At 45.0% G+C, this 17,323-nt stretch overlaps 2 protein-coding genes and 1 pseudogene across 3 annotated transcripts in view; 1 reads left to right on the plus strand and 2 right to left on the minus strand.

The window, feature by feature from the left end:
* LOC101007196 (zinc finger protein 506) overlaps nucleotides 1-17,323 on the plus strand; it is a 504,157-nt gene that overhangs the window by 406,444 nt on the left and 80,390 nt on the right.
* The window catches only part of LOC103881154 (zinc finger protein 253), a 33,513-nt gene that overhangs the window by 287 nt on the left and 15,903 nt on the right, over nucleotides 1-17,323 (minus strand). The window contains 1 exon segment of the mRNA XM_031660352.1: nucleotides 2-1,216. Coding sequence (XP_031516212.1) covers nucleotides 2-1,216 — 1,215 coding nt within the window.
* Nucleotides 8,084-10,690, minus strand: LOC101026577 (annotated as a pseudogene). Its single transcript, XR_163558.4, has one exon. The product of XR_163558.4 is annotated as a transcriptional repressor p66-alpha pseudogene (transcript).

A 17,323-nucleotide genomic window follows, 5' to 3' on the forward strand; every position in this document is an offset into this window, starting at 1 on the left:
TAGTGTTTTCGTTCAATATGAATTTTCTTATGTTTATTAAGGTCTGAGGACCAATTAAAAGCTTTGCCACATTCTTCACATTTGTAAGGTTTCTCTCCAGTATGAATTCTTTTATGTGTAGTTAGAGTTGAGGATGCAGTAAAGGATTTGCCACATTCTTCACATTTGTAGGGTTTCTCTCCAGTATGCGTTCTTTTATGTTTAGAGAGGATTGAGGGCCAAGTAAAAGTTTTGCCACATTCATCGCATTTGTAGGGTTTCTCTCCAGTATGAATTTTCTCATGTGAAAAAAGGGTTGTGGAATGGTTAAAGGCTTTGCCACATTCTCTACATCTGTAGGGTTTCTCTCCAGTATGAAGTATCTTATGTGTAGTAAGGTGTGAGGATAGGTGAAAGGCTTTGCCACAATCTTCACATTTGTAGGGTTTCTCTCCTGTATGAATTCTCTTATGTATAGTAAGGTTAGAGCAGTGCTTAAAGGATTTGCCACATTCTTCACATTTGTAGGGTTTCCCTCTAATATGAATTTTCTTATGTGTAGTAACATGTGAGGGGTGCTTAAAGGCTTTGCCACATTCTTCACATTTGTAAGGTTTCTCTCCAGTATGAACTATCTTATGTGTAGTAAGGTCTGTGGATCGGTTGAAGGCTTTGCCACATTCTTCACATTTGTAGGGTTTCTCTCCACTATGGATTTTCTTATGTGTAGTAAGGTTTGAGGACTGCTTAAAGGCTTTGCCACATTCTTCACATTTGTAGGGTTTCTCTCCAGTGTGAATTCTCTTATGTGTAGTAAGGTTTGCAGATTGGTTAAAAGCTTTGCCACATTCTCCACATTTGTAGGGTTTCTCTCCAGTGTGAATTTTCTCATGTGTAGTAAGGGTTGAGGACCGGTTAAAAGCTTTGCCACATATTATACATTTGAAAAGATTTATTCCAGTATGTCTTATCTTATATGTGTTTGAATTTGAAAACTTAGGAAAGACTTTTCCATATTTATCACATTGAAATATTTTTTTCTGGGTAGTTGTCAAACATTGGTTAAGTCCATTATAACCTCTTTTGTGCACCTTATGCTCACCCATGCTTTTACAGCCTTTTTTAAACTGTAAATTGTCATGTCTGCATTTTTCATATCTTCTCAGTATCACTTTTTGGAAAGACTCTTGTATGCTCTTCTCTGGCCAAAAGTCTTGGGCAAAATGAGAACTCATAACTAAAAGGAACAACAAAAACACATTACTTCATTTGCTAGATTCAGATAAATATACTTTACAAATCTAACCTATAAAATTATACAAACTACATAAGCAAGATGACATAGCAAAATACCACCAACTCTAATTTCTTCCTGGACATACAAATGTAATAAAAACATGCTGACAAAAATAAAATTGTAAAAAATTTATGAATGAGTTAAGTGTGTGAAGGGCCCCAGGTGAGCAGAATGCAAATAGCCACATAGAAGAAAAAGAAAGCTCTGTTAGTTACACCCAACACAGCTCTTTCTGCTGCCCAGTATAACATTGTGCTTTTAAAAGTAAATTGCTGGTTGGGCATGGTGACTAACGCCTGTAATCACAGCACTTTGGGAGGCTGAGGTGGGTGGATCATGAGGTCAGGAGTTCAAAACCAGCGTGGTCAAGATGGTGAAACCTTGTCTTTACTAAAAATACAAAAAATTAGCGGGCAAGGCAGCGGGCACCTTGAATCCCAGCTACTCGGTAGGCTGCGGGAGAGAATGGCTTCAACCAGGGAGGCAAAGATTGCAGTGAGCCAAGATTGCACCACTGCACTCCAGCCTGGCGATACAGTGAGACTCCATCTCAAAAAAAAAAAAAGTAAATTGTTGGCCAGGCAAGATGGCTCATGCCTGTAACCCCAGACCTTTGGTAAGGCAAGGCAGGTGGATCACCTGAGGTCAGGAGATTGAGATCAGCCTGACCAACATGGTGAAACCCCATCTCAACTAAAAATACAGAAAATTAGCCAGGCATGGTAACAAGTACCTGTAATCCTAGCTACCTGAAGGCTGAAGCAGGAGAATTGCTTCAGCTGTGGAGGCAGAGATTGTAGTGAGCTAAGATTATGCCCCTGCACTCCAGCCTAGGTAAGAGAGTAAGACTCTGTCTCTCACACACACACACAAATGTAAATTGCCAACTCCTGGTTTCTTTTTTTAAAATAAGAAAAATATTGGCACATACATCTTTATTTCTGGTTTCTATGAACTTTTTTAGACACCAGATAATGTCTCCCATAACATAAAATGCTGAAAGAAATAGTGATATACATTAGAATGACAGTTTGAGTCTGCTGAGTCTAAAGGTAAATGTTACAGAAGCAGAGAAACTTCAGTAACCCAAACAGGGAATGGCTGTAACAAGTGATTACTGATTATTAAGAAGAAATATGAATAAGCCAATTTAACTAAACAATAAACACAACATTTTAGATAAGACACATCCTAAAAACATGTTTGAGAAATTCCCAGAATCTCTAGCCAAGACAATTGATTTCAGACGACACAAGGAAAACCTATATTATAAAGATTGAACAGTTAGCTTTTTGTTAATATCTGAATCTCAATCAAAGATTACAATGTATACAAAATATTCGGGCAACACGGCCCATCAAAAAAGTTATACAGGCCGGGCGCGGTGGCTCAAGCCTGTAATCCCAGCACTTTGGGAGGCCGAGACGGGCGGATCACGAGGTCAGGAGTTCGAGACCATCCTGGTTAACACGGTGAAACCCCGTCTCTACTAAAAAATACAAAAAACTAGCCGGGCGAGGTGGCGGGCACCTGTAGTCCCAGCTACTCGGGAGGCTGAGGCAGGAGAATGGCGTAAACCCGGGAGGCGGAGCTTGCAGTGAGCTGAGATCCGGCCACTGCACTCCAGCCTGGGCGACAAAGCGAGACTCCGTCTCAAAAAAAAAAAAAAAAAAAAAAAAAAAAGTTATACAATTTTCAAAAGCGACTATAAAAAGTGTATAAAGTAATTTTAAAAATTCAGAATAAATTGAACGGGCCAGGCTTTGAGGCTCATTCCTGTGATTCTAACACATTGGGAAGCCAAGGTGGGAAAATCACATGAGGTCAGGAGTTTGAGACCAGCCTAGCCAACAGGATGAAACCCTGTAACTACTAAAAATACAGAAATTAGCTGGGTGTGGTGGCATGTGCCTGTATTCCCAGCTACTTGAGAAACTGACACACAAGAATTGCTTGAACCCAAGACGGGAAGGTTGCAGTGAGTGAAGATTGTACCACTGCTGGCCAGGCTGGGCAACAGAGCAAGGCTGTATCCAAAAAAAAAAAAGGACAGGAACAGTGGCTCAGGCCTGTAATCCCAGCACTTTTGGGAGGCTGGAGTGGGTGGATCATTTGGGGTCAGGAGTTCAAGATCAGCCTGGTCAACAGAGTGAAAGCCTGTCTCTACTAAAAATACAAAAATCAGCCAAGTGCGGCAGCATACACCTGTAATGTCAGCTACTGGGAAGCTGAGGCAGGAGAGTCACTTGAACCCGAGAGGGGGAGATTGCAGTGAACCAGGATCATGCCACGGCACTCCAGCCTGAGCAACAGACTGAGACTCTGTCTCAGAAAATAAATAAATAAATTGGATCTGTTAGAGGTTTTATGTAATCCCCTAGATACCACTAAGAAAATATCTGTCTAGATACACAAAAGAAAATAAGAAAAATAATTGAAAGCATATCAATACAAAAATAAAAAAAAAACCACACAAGATAGAAAGAGAAAAACAAAGATAAAAGAAACAAATAAAACAATTAATAAAATAACATTGGCTAGGTGCAGTCGCTCACACCTGTAATCCCAGCACATCCCAGCAAGGCCAAGGTGGGTGATTCACTGGAGGTCAGGAGTTCAAGACCAGCCTGGCCAAGATGGCATAACTCTATCTCTACTAAAAATACCAAAAATTAGCCAGGCATGGTGGTGGGTGCCTGTAATCCCAGCTACTCAGGAGGCTGAGACAGAATTACTTGAACCCTGGAGGCAGAGGTTGCAGTGAGCCAAGATTGTGCCATTTCACTCCAGCCTGAGTGACAGAGCGAGACTCCATCTCAAAATAAATAAATAAATAAATAAATAAATAAATAAATAATATTAGTAAGGTTTTCTCTTTCAGAAAACTATATATATATATATACACACACACACACACACACACACACAAAAATTATCTTTCCAGTCAAGAAACATACTTTCAATAAGAAGGTTTATTAAAAAATTTTATCAGCCTGACCAACGTGGTGAAACCCCATCTCTACTGAAAATACAAAAATTAGCCAGGAGTGGTGGTGCATGCCTGTAATCCCAGCTACTCAGGAGGCTGAGGCAGGAGAATCACTTGAACAACTGCACTGCAGCCTGAGTGACAGAGCGAGACTTCGTCTAAAAAAAAAAAAAAAAAAAAAAATTAAAAATCAAGATCCAACTTACTTTTCTACAAGTCACCGAAGATCTAATGACAAAGACTGAAAGTGGCAAGATGGAAGTAGAAATTTCATGTAAATATTAACCAAATGACAGCAGAAGAGGTCAAAATAATATTACAAAAGCTACATCTTAAGTCAAAAACTGTCATATTTTATAAAATGTACTTTAAGTCAAAACTTCAAAAAGACAAAGGACATTAAACAATATATAGATCACCTGAGGTCAGGCATTCAAGACCAGCCTGGCCATCACGGTGAAACCCCGTCACTACTAAAAATACAAAAAAATTAGCCGGGTGTGGTAGCAGGTGCCTTTAATCCCAGCTACTCAGAAGGCTGAGACAGGAAAATCGCTTGAACTCGGGAAGCATAGGTTGCAGTGAGCTGAGATCACACCATTGCACTTCAGCCTGAGCAACAAGAGTGAAAATCTGTCACAAAAGAAAATAAATACATAAATAAAATTATATATATATAAAAAATAGAATGCCTGAGTGGTTTTTTAAAAAGCATTCCATATGCTGCCTACAAGAGACTCATTTTAGCCTTGAGTCAAATAGGCTGAAAATAAAAGAATGAAAAAAAATGTATATTCCATGAGAATAGTAACCACAATTGAGTGATGTGGTCATAATTATATTAGACATAATATGCCTTAAGTGACATACACTGATATTATAGTAAAGTGAGTTGATTTAGCAGGAATCTATAACTGTAATATTTATCTATCTATATATATGTGTGTATATAACATCAGGGCTCCAAAATATATAAAGCAACTATTGACAAAAGTGAAGCAAGAGGCCGGGAGCGGTGGCTCAAGCCTGTAATCCCAGCACTTTGGGAGGCCGAGACAGGTGGATCACGAGGTCAGGAGATTGAGACCAGCCTGGCTAACACGGTGACACCCCGTCTCTACTAAAAAAAAAAAATACAAAAAACTAGCCGGGCGAGGTGGCGGGCGCCTGTAGTCCCAGCTACTTGGGAGGCTGAGGCAGGAGAAAGGCCTAGACCTGGGAGGCGGAGCTTGCAGTGAGCTGAGATCTGGCCACTGCACTCCAGCCTGGGTGAGAGAGCCAGTCTCAAAAAAAAAAAAAAAGTGAAGCAAGGCATACATGGCAACACAATAATTGCAGACATCAAGACCCAGTTTGCAATAATAAATATAAAATTCAGATGAAAAATAAGAAAGAGAAAACTTAGATAACATTATATACTATATTAATTATTTTGCACATAGAGGAATACTTGAGAGTGCATAATTTATAAAGAAAAAGTTTTATTTGGCTCACAGTTTGTCAGACTGTATAAGTGTGTGCCAGCATCTGCTTTTGGTGAGGATTTCAGGAAGCTTAAAATCATGGTGGAAGATAAAGAGTAACTGGACATATTATATGGTAAGAGACAGAGCAAGTGTGAGGTGAAGGACCCAGGTTCATTTTGGGAGGCTGAGGTAAGAGGATCCCTTGGGGCCAAAAGTTTGAGACCAACCTGGGCAACACAGTGAGATCCTAACACTACAAACAAGCAAACAATTAGCCAGACATGGGTAGTGCGTGTCTGTAGTCCTAGCTACTCAGGAAACTGAAGTGAAAGGATCACTTGAGCCCAGCAGGCTGAGGCTACAGTGAGCCAAAATTATGCTATTGCATTCCAGCCTGGGTGACGGTAAGATCTTGTCTCAAAACAACAACAACAAAACAATTTAAAAAGACTAAAATTATACACTGTTTTCTTTTTTGGGGGGTGGGTGATTAAATGAGCCTTTATAAGAACGTTGTAGCAGTTGTGTTTGAAGGCGGCTGCCCTACAAAAAAAAAAAAAAAATTTAATTTAATTTAAATCCCTAATTGCATGAGCAGGAAAACCAGGGCTGAAGCTCAACTGGGGCCGGTGGAACCCAGTCATCACGGAGACACACGCATGTAAGTGGGCACGGGGACGCCCTTGCACTGTCATGAAGCCGGCCCAGTGTGCAGGAAACACAGAACGGCTTCTGCCTTTCCTCTCATAGAACCAATTTTTTTTTTTTTTTTTTTTTTTTTTGAGACGGAGTCTCGCTGTGTCACCCAGGCTGGAGTGCAGTGGCGCGATCTCGGCTCACTGCAAGCTCCGCCTCCCGGGTTTACGCCATTCTCCTGCCTCAGCCTCCTGAGTAGCTGGGACTACAGGCGCCCGCCACCACGTCCGGCTAGTTTTTTTTTTTGTATTTTTAGTAGAGACGGGGTTTCACCATGTTAGCCAGGATTGTCTCGATCTCCTGACCTCGTGATCCACCCGCCTCGGCCTCCCAAAGTGCTGGGATTACAGGGTTGAGCCACCGCGCCCGGCCATAGAACCAATTTTTAAAGAGTGGGACGGGAAAGAAGCAAAAATGAAACTAAAAGCAGACCTGATCCTTTTAAAACATTTTTGTAGACTCTAAAGGGAGTTACAAAAAAACAAAAACAAAAACAAAAGTCTGAAAGCAAATCCTGACAGCAACCCCTAGGTTTAAGGACAGGTTCTAAACTACACCCAAACGGAAAACCTGAAGTCTGTGCGCAGCGGCTCGCCGCACACCTGGACGGCGCCTCCCGACCTCCACACACCTGTGCACGTTCACCTGCTAAGAACAAGGCCAGGGTGGCTTAAGATTTCGTCCATCGAAATGAATAGAAAAAAGGAAAGAATTTAATAAAATAAACCACAACAGAAAAACCCCGCAACAGTCCCCACTCCAGCTTCCTGCTCGGGGCTGCTGCCGACCGGATCCTCTCCTCCTCCCTTCACGGGCAGCTTCTGGCCTTCATGGGCAGCTTCTGGAATCCCTGCTTCTCTGGCTGGGTGTGTTCCTCAGTTTGTTCTTCTGCTAAGTCTGAGAGGTCCGGGGGCAAGGGTCTCCAGAACAAGCAGCAGTGGAGGCGTTCAGCCGGGGCGAGGGCTGCCTCTGTCATCCTGCATCTGTCCGTCAGTCACTGGGGCTGACTGGCCATCCCTGCCAGGGGCTGTGGCACCATAAGCCGCCCACCCTCCAGGGCACAGGGCCAGCGGGACGACGCAGCGCACAACAAAGACCCCAGGGTCTGCACGGTTTACTTTTAACTCCATCATTATGAGGTGATTAAAAAAAAATCTTTCAACTTATAGATCGCCATGGGAAGGCAGTCAAAGATCGGGAGCCTAAGACGTGGAAAAGCAAAAACAAAACGAAACGCCCCGCTCGGTTCAGAAGCCCCGGGCGCTGGCCTTGCCCATGCGCGTCGCAGTGTCCAGGGTGAGCCGCCCGTGTGCCGGCAGGGGCTGAACAAGGGGGCCGGGAGCAGAACCAGCCCCCAAGGTCCACTTTTCTGCTGGTGTCGGGCAAACTAAAGGGAAAGAGAGAAAGGAAGAAAGCCCACGGGAAAGGTTCCCCAGCGATGATCCTTGTCCGCCTATGAGGTGGCACCAGCTCCCCAACCCTGATGAAACTTTGCAGCCAAGAATTGAGGTCTCGCCTCTGCAGCACGGCCGGTGCTTGCTCTTGGGACGGGCACGGTGTCTTCCCGAGCCAGCGGAGGGTGGTGCAGTGGGTCCTTCTAGACTGGGGGCCAGGTGGGGAAGGAGGGAGCCCGTCTTCCACGGGGCCTGGCTCACACTATTTCCACGTGGCTGACTGGGGGATGGAGCGGGGTGGGATCATGTCCAGGAGGTACTCTCGCTGGCGGTCCACGGCCGAGGAGCTCTTGTGCACCGCCAGGCTTGGGCTGACAAACCCAAGGGTCCCGCCTGTGCTGAGGGGCATCTTCCTCCAGTTGGAGGTGCCGCTGCCCTTGACAGGTTCATTTGGAATGTCTGCCGGTCCTGCTGACCAGGGCTGTGGCCAAGGCTGAGTTCTGCAGTTTGGGTGACTGAACGTGTGCAGGACACCTCGGGGCGTCATGGCCGAACCCTGGGACAGCAGGCTAAAGGCCTGTAGCACAGCCCCGTTACTCTAGTCGCAGGCCTCTCCTGAGCGGAACGCCAACCTACGCCGGAGTTTTACGACCTGCTTCAGCGTGGGATGTGGGGCGGCCGCGGCCTCGGCCTTGGCCTGGGCCTGTGCAGCAGAGGCTGCGCCCTGCTGCAGGAGCCGCTGCTCAATCTCCTGCTCCTGCTGCAGCGCCTTCACGAAGGCGGCCTTCAGCCGGCTGGTGTGCTCCACCTTGAGCGCCTTCTTCTGGTTGGTCGTCATGCAGTTCTCACACATGATGGCGCCGCTCTTCTCCTCCCACCAGCGGCACATGAAGTCCATCTTGCAGTGTGCACACATTTAGGGCTCCCGGGACAGCACAGTGGCGGCCAACATCCTGCCCGCTTGTGTCTCCAGTAGGTTCTGCACCACCTCCTCCAGGCTGACCAGGTAGATGAACTCACTGTTGGGGGCGCTGGGCAGAAAGTTCATCTCCGGGGCTGGGGGCTCGGGTGGGGGGATCTCGAGTAGCGTCTTCTCCAGCTGTTTGCGCAGCGCCAGCTTGGCGGCTGCCTGTTGGCTTGCTGAAGACTCGGTGGAGGTGACCACAGAGGCCACGCTAGTGGGGGTGGAGTTGGCCTGAACGTAGGAGGCTGTCCTCCCCTTCAGTGATGCTGGGGTGGGCTGTGGGATGTTGATGAGCAGGCTGGTGTTGGGAACACTGGCAATGCGGATGAGGCCCTGCTGGACGATCCTCTGTCCCTGAATCTGCACACTGGGCACTGGTGCCCGGGGGGCCAGGAAGGGCGGTGGGCCTGTGCTGGAATGTTGCATAATGCTATGGATATGCTGGGGCCCCCTGACCAGCGGGGTCATGACGACCTGCGAGTTCTCCTGCGGCCCCAGCTTCAAGGACACCTGCTGCCCACCTCGGACCAGGGGCGGGGGTATGACACTGCCAGGCATCCGAGCTGAAGAGATCTGGAGTGACGGCTTGCCAGCAGGAATGTTCTGGGTGCCCCGAACAAGCAGCGGAGGGGTGGTCACGGCGCTCCAGACACAACCTGCGGGCTTCTGGGCGGCGGCTTCCTTTCGTATTTGACTCGTCCGCAACTTTTTCAACAAAACAAGTTTTGCTTCTTCTAACCTCAACTCTTCTTTCAGCTGCTTGAACATCCTTTCTCGTTCTTTCGGGTTGCTTTTCATGAGAGCCTCGGCGCTAGTCTCCTTCAAGGCCACCGTGATCAGCCCATTCTCTCTCGGGCTGGAGGGCTGCTCGTTGTGGGAGAGTACAATCACGTCGGGTAAGGGGGGTCTTCTCTCAGATTTCATGTCACTGTGTGAGGAGGGCATGTCCACGGGTCCATCGCCCACCAGACCTTCGCCTCTGCCCATGGCCACCGTCGTGGCCCCTGTTGCCCTCAGCAATCCTTAGGCTGGACCCGCTCCCGGCTCAGGTGTCACCCTTATGTCTCTGTCAGTGTTTAAATCTGAAGCCAACAACCCTCTCTCCATTTTTATTTTCTTGCTCTCCGCGTCGTCCTCTGTTGGATCCAGTTCAAGCGCTCGTTTCTGACTCCGTTTTTGGCATGCTTCTTCGGTCATTCTGAACTGGCTTCGCGGTATGGGGTGCTGCTCCTACCAGTTGGTCATGGCCACAGTGACGTCAAAAGGCTACCTACTTGAGACGACGTGCTGACCAACTGGGCCGTGGGTCGGCCAGGCCCTGGGCAGCGCGCTGGTTAGTGGGGCTGCGGGTCCGGGGTCGCCCGCGGGGCCGGGTGGTGTTGGGGCCGGGGGCGCTGGGCCACGCGTGCTTGTTCCACCTATGGGGCCGCCCAGGTCCGCCACGCTCGCTCATCTGTGCTCGCTCAGCCTGTCTGCTGGCCAGATAATACGCCCCGGGGCCGCACACATGGAGCCGGGCGCCGGTGTCACCGCCCGGGACATGCGCACCACGTCAGTGCGCTCGGCCCGCGGTCCCCAAAACACCAGGGAGCTCTTACAGGCGATGCCACCCGCCCGCGCCCAGCTGGGCAGGGCCTTACACTGTGCTTTCTAACAAAAACTGAATGAAACTAGGAATTAAAAGCAAAAGTCAGATGGCAAATTCAAAAAGATGTGAATATAAAACACACTCTTCAACATATTCTTGCTCAGCCGTCAAAAAATTTCATTGTTCAAATCTGTCAATACAACCAACGGTTAAAAGCTGTAGTATAGCCGGGCGCGGTGGCTCAAGCCTGTAATCCCAGCACTTTGGGAGGCCGAGACGGGCGGATCACGAGGTCAGGAGATCGAGACCATCCTGGCTAACACGGTGAAACCCCGTCTCTACTAAAAAATACAAAAACTAGCCGGGTGAGGTGGCGGGCGCCTGTAGTCCCAGCTACTCGGGAGGCTGAGGCCGGAGAATGGCGGAACCTCGGGAAGTGGAGCTTGTAGTGAGCCAGATCGGCCACTGCACTCCAGCCTGGCGACAGAGCCAGACCCGGCCTCCAAAAAAAAAAAAAAAAAAAAAAAAAAAAAAAAAAGCTGTAGTATCAACACTGATAAAATAAAGTTGCATTATTTCCTTGAATGATACAAAAATATATTTTAAATAAAATACTTAGACAAAATGAACAAATCTTTTAGAAAGGCTCATAAAGTCATGCTGCTTGGCTCACTCCCTGTAATCCCAGCACTTTGGGAGGCCGAGGTGGGCGAATCATGAGGTCAGGAAATCGAGACCATCCTGGCTCACACGGTGAAACCCTGTCTCTACTAAAAATACAAAAAAATTAGCCGGGCGTGGTGGCGGGCGCCCGTAGTCCCAGCTACTTGGGAGGCTGAGACAGGAGAATGGCATGAACCCGGGAGGCGGAGCTTGCAGTGAGCAGAGATTGCGCCAGCGCACTCCAGCCTGGGCGACAGAGCAAGACTCTGTCTCAAAAAAAAGAAAAGAAAAAATACAAAAAAAAAGACATGACATTGGTCTTGGCACCATTTTCTTAGATACAACATTAAATGTATGAGCAACAAATAAAAGAACAGAAAAGTTTACACTATATTTCAAAATTTCTGAAAGAAAAAATTTCAAGAGTGACAACGTCCCTTAGAAAGTGGCTGAAAACATTTGCATATTACTTGTTAGAGGAGTTAGTATTCAAAATATATAAATGACTCTTTAAACAGTAAAGTTGAATAACTTGATTTAGAAATGGACAAACAAAACTTTTCTCAAAAAAACACACAAATGGAAAAATGCACTTGAAATGACACACAAAATTACTAATTTGTAGAGAAATGAAAAAAAGAAACATGATAACATACAAAATCACCTCACACCCATTAGAATGGCCACTATAATTTTTTTTAAATACACCAAATCTGTTGATGATGCAATAAAAATGAAACCCACGTTGACTGCTGGTGGAAAATAACTTTGCAGCCATTATTTTATTTTATTTTATTTTATTTTTTTTTTTTTTTTTTTGAGACGGAGTCTCGCTCTGTCACCCAGGCTGGAGTGCAGTGGCCGGATCTCAGCTCACTGCAAGCTCCGCCTCCCGGGTTTAGACCATTCTCCTGCCTCAGCCTCCCGAGTAGCTGGGACTACAGGTGCCCGCCACCTCGCCCGGCTAGTTTTTTGTATTTTTTTAGTAGAGACGGGGTTTCACCGTGTTAGCCAGGATGGTCTCGATCTCCTGACCTCGTGATCCGCCCGTCTCGGCCTCCCAAAGTGCTGGGATTACAGGCTTGAGCCACCGCGCCCGGCCGCAGCCATTATTTTAAAATGTTATAAATGTTCCTCATTTATAAATCTATATCCAAAATACATAACACAGGCCAGGCGCAGTGGCTCAAGCCTGTAATCATAGCACATTGGGAGACTGAGGTGGGCAGATCAAATGAAGTCAGAAGTTCAAAATCAGCCTGGCCAACATGGTGAAACACTGTGTCTACTAAAAATGCAAAAACTAGATGGGCGATGTCATGTGCACGTAATCCCAGGAACTTGGGAGGCTGAGGTAGGAGAATTGCTTGAACTCAAAAGGCAGAGGTTGCAGTGAGCCGAGATCACATGACTACACTCCAGCCTGGGTGACAGCATGAGACTCGATCTCAAAAAAATAAAAATAACAAACAACAAAAGAAACAAAATATGTAAGACAGGACCTGGAAGACACATTTGAAAATCCATGTTTATTTTACCAGTATGCACAAAAGTCAAAAGGCTGAAGCAACCCAGATGTCTCTTGATTTATAAACATACCAAAAAATGTAACATATACATATGATGGAAGATTATTCCACTTTAAAAAGAACAATCTTGTCACATTTTAAGATGAACATTGAAAATATGTCACCTGAATTAAACCAGTAACAAAATTATGGATACTGTATGATTCCACTTACATGAGGTATCTTTATTTATTTATTTATTTTTTGAGATGGAGTTTCACTCTTGTTGACCAGACTGGAGTGCAATGGCACAATCTTGGCTCACCACAACCTCCACCTCCCAGGTTCAAGTGATTCTCCTGTCTCAGCCTCCCAAGGAGCTGGGATTATAGGCATGTGCCACTATGCCCGGCTAATATTTTTGTATTTTTGGTACAGACAGGGTTTCTCCATGTTGGTCAGGCTGGTCTCAAACTCCTGATCTCAGGTGATCTGACTGCTTCGGCCTCCCAAAGTGCCAGGATTACAGGCATAAGCCACCGTGCCCAGCTATATGAGGTAGCATAAGTAGTCAAAAATCATAAAAACAGAAAGTTGAAGGTTTGTCTGTCAAGGGCTGGGGAGAGGGTAAAATGAGCAGTTCTTACTTAATGGAATTAAGTTTTAGTTTTATAAGATGTAAAGTTTCTAGAAGTCTTTTGCATAACAATGTGAATATACTTAACATGCCTGAAATGAACAACATTTTTTTGAGACAGGATCTTACTCTGCAGTGTAGTGGCACAAATTTGACTCCCTCTCAATCTCCCAAGTACCCGGGACCACGGCTGCATACCACCATGCTTGGCTATTATTAATTTTTTTTATAGAGAGGGGTCTCCATATGTTCCCCCAGGCTGCTCTCAAACTTTTGGGCTCCAAGGATCCTCCTGCCTTGGCATGGCAAAATCCTGGGATTACAGATAAGAGCCACAACCACGCCTGGCCCTGAAATGTACACTTCAATAGATTTAAGACAGTAAATTTTATGTTATGTGTTTTTAAAACAATTTTTTAAAGAAAAACTGAAACAAATACAGAATTATAAATCCTGTTGAAAATTACCTTCAAATCACAAAAGTGTTTTTCTCACAAAAGGAAGTATATATTCATCATTAAACACATGGAAAAAATAAAACTATCTCAATGACTGCTCACTTAAAACTACCATCGAAAATCAGCTAAGAAAGAATATAAGAGAAGCCACAACTAAAATTGGTGTCATATTTATAGATAAACACGCATACATATGTAATCTGATTGTAATAAACATACATAATTTATTTTATTTATTTATTTATTTATTTTGAGACAGAGTCTCACACTGTCGCCCAGGCCGGAGTGCAATGGTGTGATCTCGGCTCACTGCAACCTCCGCCTCCTGAGTTCAAGTGATTCTCCTGCCTCAGCCTCCCAAGTAGCTGGGATTACAGGAACCCACCACCACACCCAGCTAATTTTTTTGTATTTTTAGTAGAGATGGGGTTTCACTATGTTGGCCAGGCTAGTCTCAAACTCCTGACCTCATGATCCACCTGCCTCAGCCTCTCCAAGTGTTGGGATTACAGGCGTGAGCCACCGGGCCCAGCAATTTATCTCTTAATTAAACCTCAACTTGACTTAAATGTACAAACAGAATTGCAAATTTTCTAAAATTATAATATAAAAGTAAAACCAAGACACAATAAACTGATGTTAAGAAACCTACACTAAGGCCAGGCACAGTGACTCACTCCTGTAATCCCAGCTCCTTGCAAAGCTGAGACATGAGAATTGCTTGAACCTGAAAGGACATTCAGTCTGTCCAAAAATAAAATGGGAATCACAACTACCCAAGCCCCTGTACCAAGCCAACTAAAGGTGGGCCCTAGTGCAGACCCAGCAGTCTTGTGACCAAGCTACAACCCCTTTGCACTAAAAATTCACAGTGTATCTCATCACCCTAAGGGCCCAATAAAAGAAGATCTTTACCTTCTAAAATCAGTTTATGAAAACTTGAAGAGGTGTTTGCTCCATCAAATTTAGATACCAATACAAAACTATATTGTGCCCATTGTCAATGCTTCTTTTTTTCTTTTCTTTTTTTTTTTTTTTTTTTTTTTGAGACGGAGACTTGCTCTGTCACCCAGGCTGGAGTGCAGTGGCCAGATCTCAGCTCACTGCAAGCCCCGCCTCCCGGGTTCACGCCATTCTCCTGCCTCAGCCTCCCGAGTAGCTGGGACTACAGGCGCCCGCCACCTCGCCCGGCTAGTTTTTTTGTAGTTTTTAGTAGAGACGGGGTTTCACCGTGTTAGCCAGGATGGTCTCGATCTCCTGACCTCGTGATCCGCCCGTCTCGGCCTCCCAAAGTGCTGGGATTACAGGCTTGAGCCACCGCGCCCGGCTTCTTTTTTTTTTTTTTTTTTAATTGAGACAGAGTTTCGCTCTTGTTGCCCAGGCTGGAATGCAATAGTGTGATCTCAGCTTACTACAACCTCTGCCTCTCGGATTCAAGTGATTCTCCTGTCTCAGCCTCCCAAGGAGCTGGGGTTACAGGTGCATGTCACCACACCCGGCTAATTTTTGTATTTTTAGTAGACACGGGGTTTCATCATATTGGTCAGGCTTGTCTCGAACTCCTGACCTCAGGTGATCCACCTGCCTTGGCCTCTCAACGTGCCTGGATTACAGGTGTGAGCCAGGGAGCCCGGCCAATGCTTCTATTTTAATGTAGTACTGGAAGTATGTGGCAGAAGAATTAGTCAAAGAAATTTTTAAAAAACCATTGAAATTGAAAAAAAAAAAAAAGTAAAAAGTTGCTGTTTGTAGATCATGCAATCATATATTTAAAAAACCATAAATGGTACATTAAACCCTATCTAATAAATACAGTCAGTAAATTAGCAAAATATAAAATTAACATACAAGTATATGTATGGTTTCAAACACCTTTTTTTTTTTTTTGAGAAGGAGTCTAGCTCTTTTGTCCAGCCTGAAGTGCAATGGTGTGATCTCAGCTCACTGCAACCTCTGCCTTCCAGGTTCAAGCGATTCTCCCTGCCTCAGCCTCACGAGTTGCTGGGATTACAGGCATGCACCACCATGCCCAGTTAATTGTTTTATTTTTAATAGAGACAGGGTTTCTCTGTGTTGGTCAGGCTGGTCTCAAACTCCCGACCTCAGGTGATCAGCACACTTCAGTCTCCCAAAGTGCTGGGATTACAGGTGTGTTCTAGTACTTTGGGAGACCGCCCCTGGCTATGGTTCAATACACTTAAACTGCACCCAGCTACAGTTTCATACACTTAAACTATCTGATAAAATAGAGAAAAAAATCTTATTTACTATAGCATTAAATAATACATTTCTGGCCGGGCGCGGTGGCTCAAGCCTGTAATCCCAGCACTTTGGGAGGCCGAGACGGGCGGATCACGAGGTCAGGAGATCGAGACCATCCTGGCTAACACGGTGAAACCCCGTCTCTACTAAAAAATACAAAAAAAACTAGCCGGGCGAAGTGGCGGGCGCCTGTGGTCCCAGCTACTCGGGAGGCTGAGGCAGGAGAATGGCGTGAACCCGGGAGGCGGAGCTTGCAGTGAGCTGAGATCCGGCCACCGCACTCCAGCCTGGGCGACAGAGCCAGACTCAGTCTCAAAAAAATAATAATAATAATAATAATACATTTCTGAGAAAAAAATTAACCAAGGATGTAAAAACCCCTTACAATTAAAAAAAAAAAATCAATGAAAAAAGGGAAGATCAAAATAAATTTTAAAAAATTTTATGTCTTTGGATTGAAAGAACAAATATTAATAAAGTGCCATATTATCCAAAGTGATCTATAGATTCAACACACTTCCTATCAAAATTGCAGTAGTATTTTTTTCACAGTAATGGAAAATTCAATTGTAAAATTTACATGAAATTAAAATAAACGTTGACTAGCCAAAGCAATCTTGAGGAAAAGGAACAAAGCAGAAGAATATCATACTTACAATTTCAAACTATATTTGAAGACTTTATAGTAATAAAAACAGAATGGACTGTGCAGAAAAATAACAAAAAAAAAAAAAATGCAACAGAAACTACTACTCTCACACATTTCAGACCTGATGCAAAAAGAGGACTTAAAAAAAATAGTTTTAGTTTCTCAATATTATACAGATATTTGTGTGTCCCCAAAACAATGGAAAAGCAGACAGACTGTGAAGTCTCTTTCTTCTTATTTATTTATTTATTTTTTTTGGTGAGATGGAGTCTTGCTCTGTTGCCCAGGCTGGAGTGCAATGGCATGATGTCAGCTCACGGCAACCTCCACCTCCCAGGTTCAAGTGATTCTCCTGACTCAGCCTCCCAAGTAGCTGGGATTACAGGCACCTGCCACCACGCCCAGCTAATTTTTGTATTTTTAGTAGAGATGGAGTATCACTATGTTGGTCAGGCTAAGCGCAAACTTCTGACCTCATCTGATCCACCTGCCTTCACCTCCCAATGTTCTGGGAGTACAGGCATAAGCTACCACGCCCAGCCCACGCAGTCTCTTACATGCCATGAAGAGGACTTTGGCTCTCACTGTGAACTTGAAGGAAGCTCACCAAAAGGAGAAGTAGAATTCTTAGAGAATTTAAAAGCATAAGACAGAAGATGCCCTTTTGTGGGAGCAAAATTAAAATACAGCTGCCCAGAAACTATTTCCTTTGGAACACGGCTTCCCAAATCACATTTTAAAGACTGGCTTTCTCTTTGACATTGGGATGTCTT

Source organism: Papio anubis, chromosome 20 (genome assembly GCF_008728515.1).
Source record: "Papio anubis isolate 15944 chromosome 20, Panubis1.0, whole genome shotgun sequence".
NCBI classification, from domain to species: Eukaryota; Metazoa; Chordata; class Mammalia; order Primates; family Cercopithecidae; genus Papio; species Papio anubis.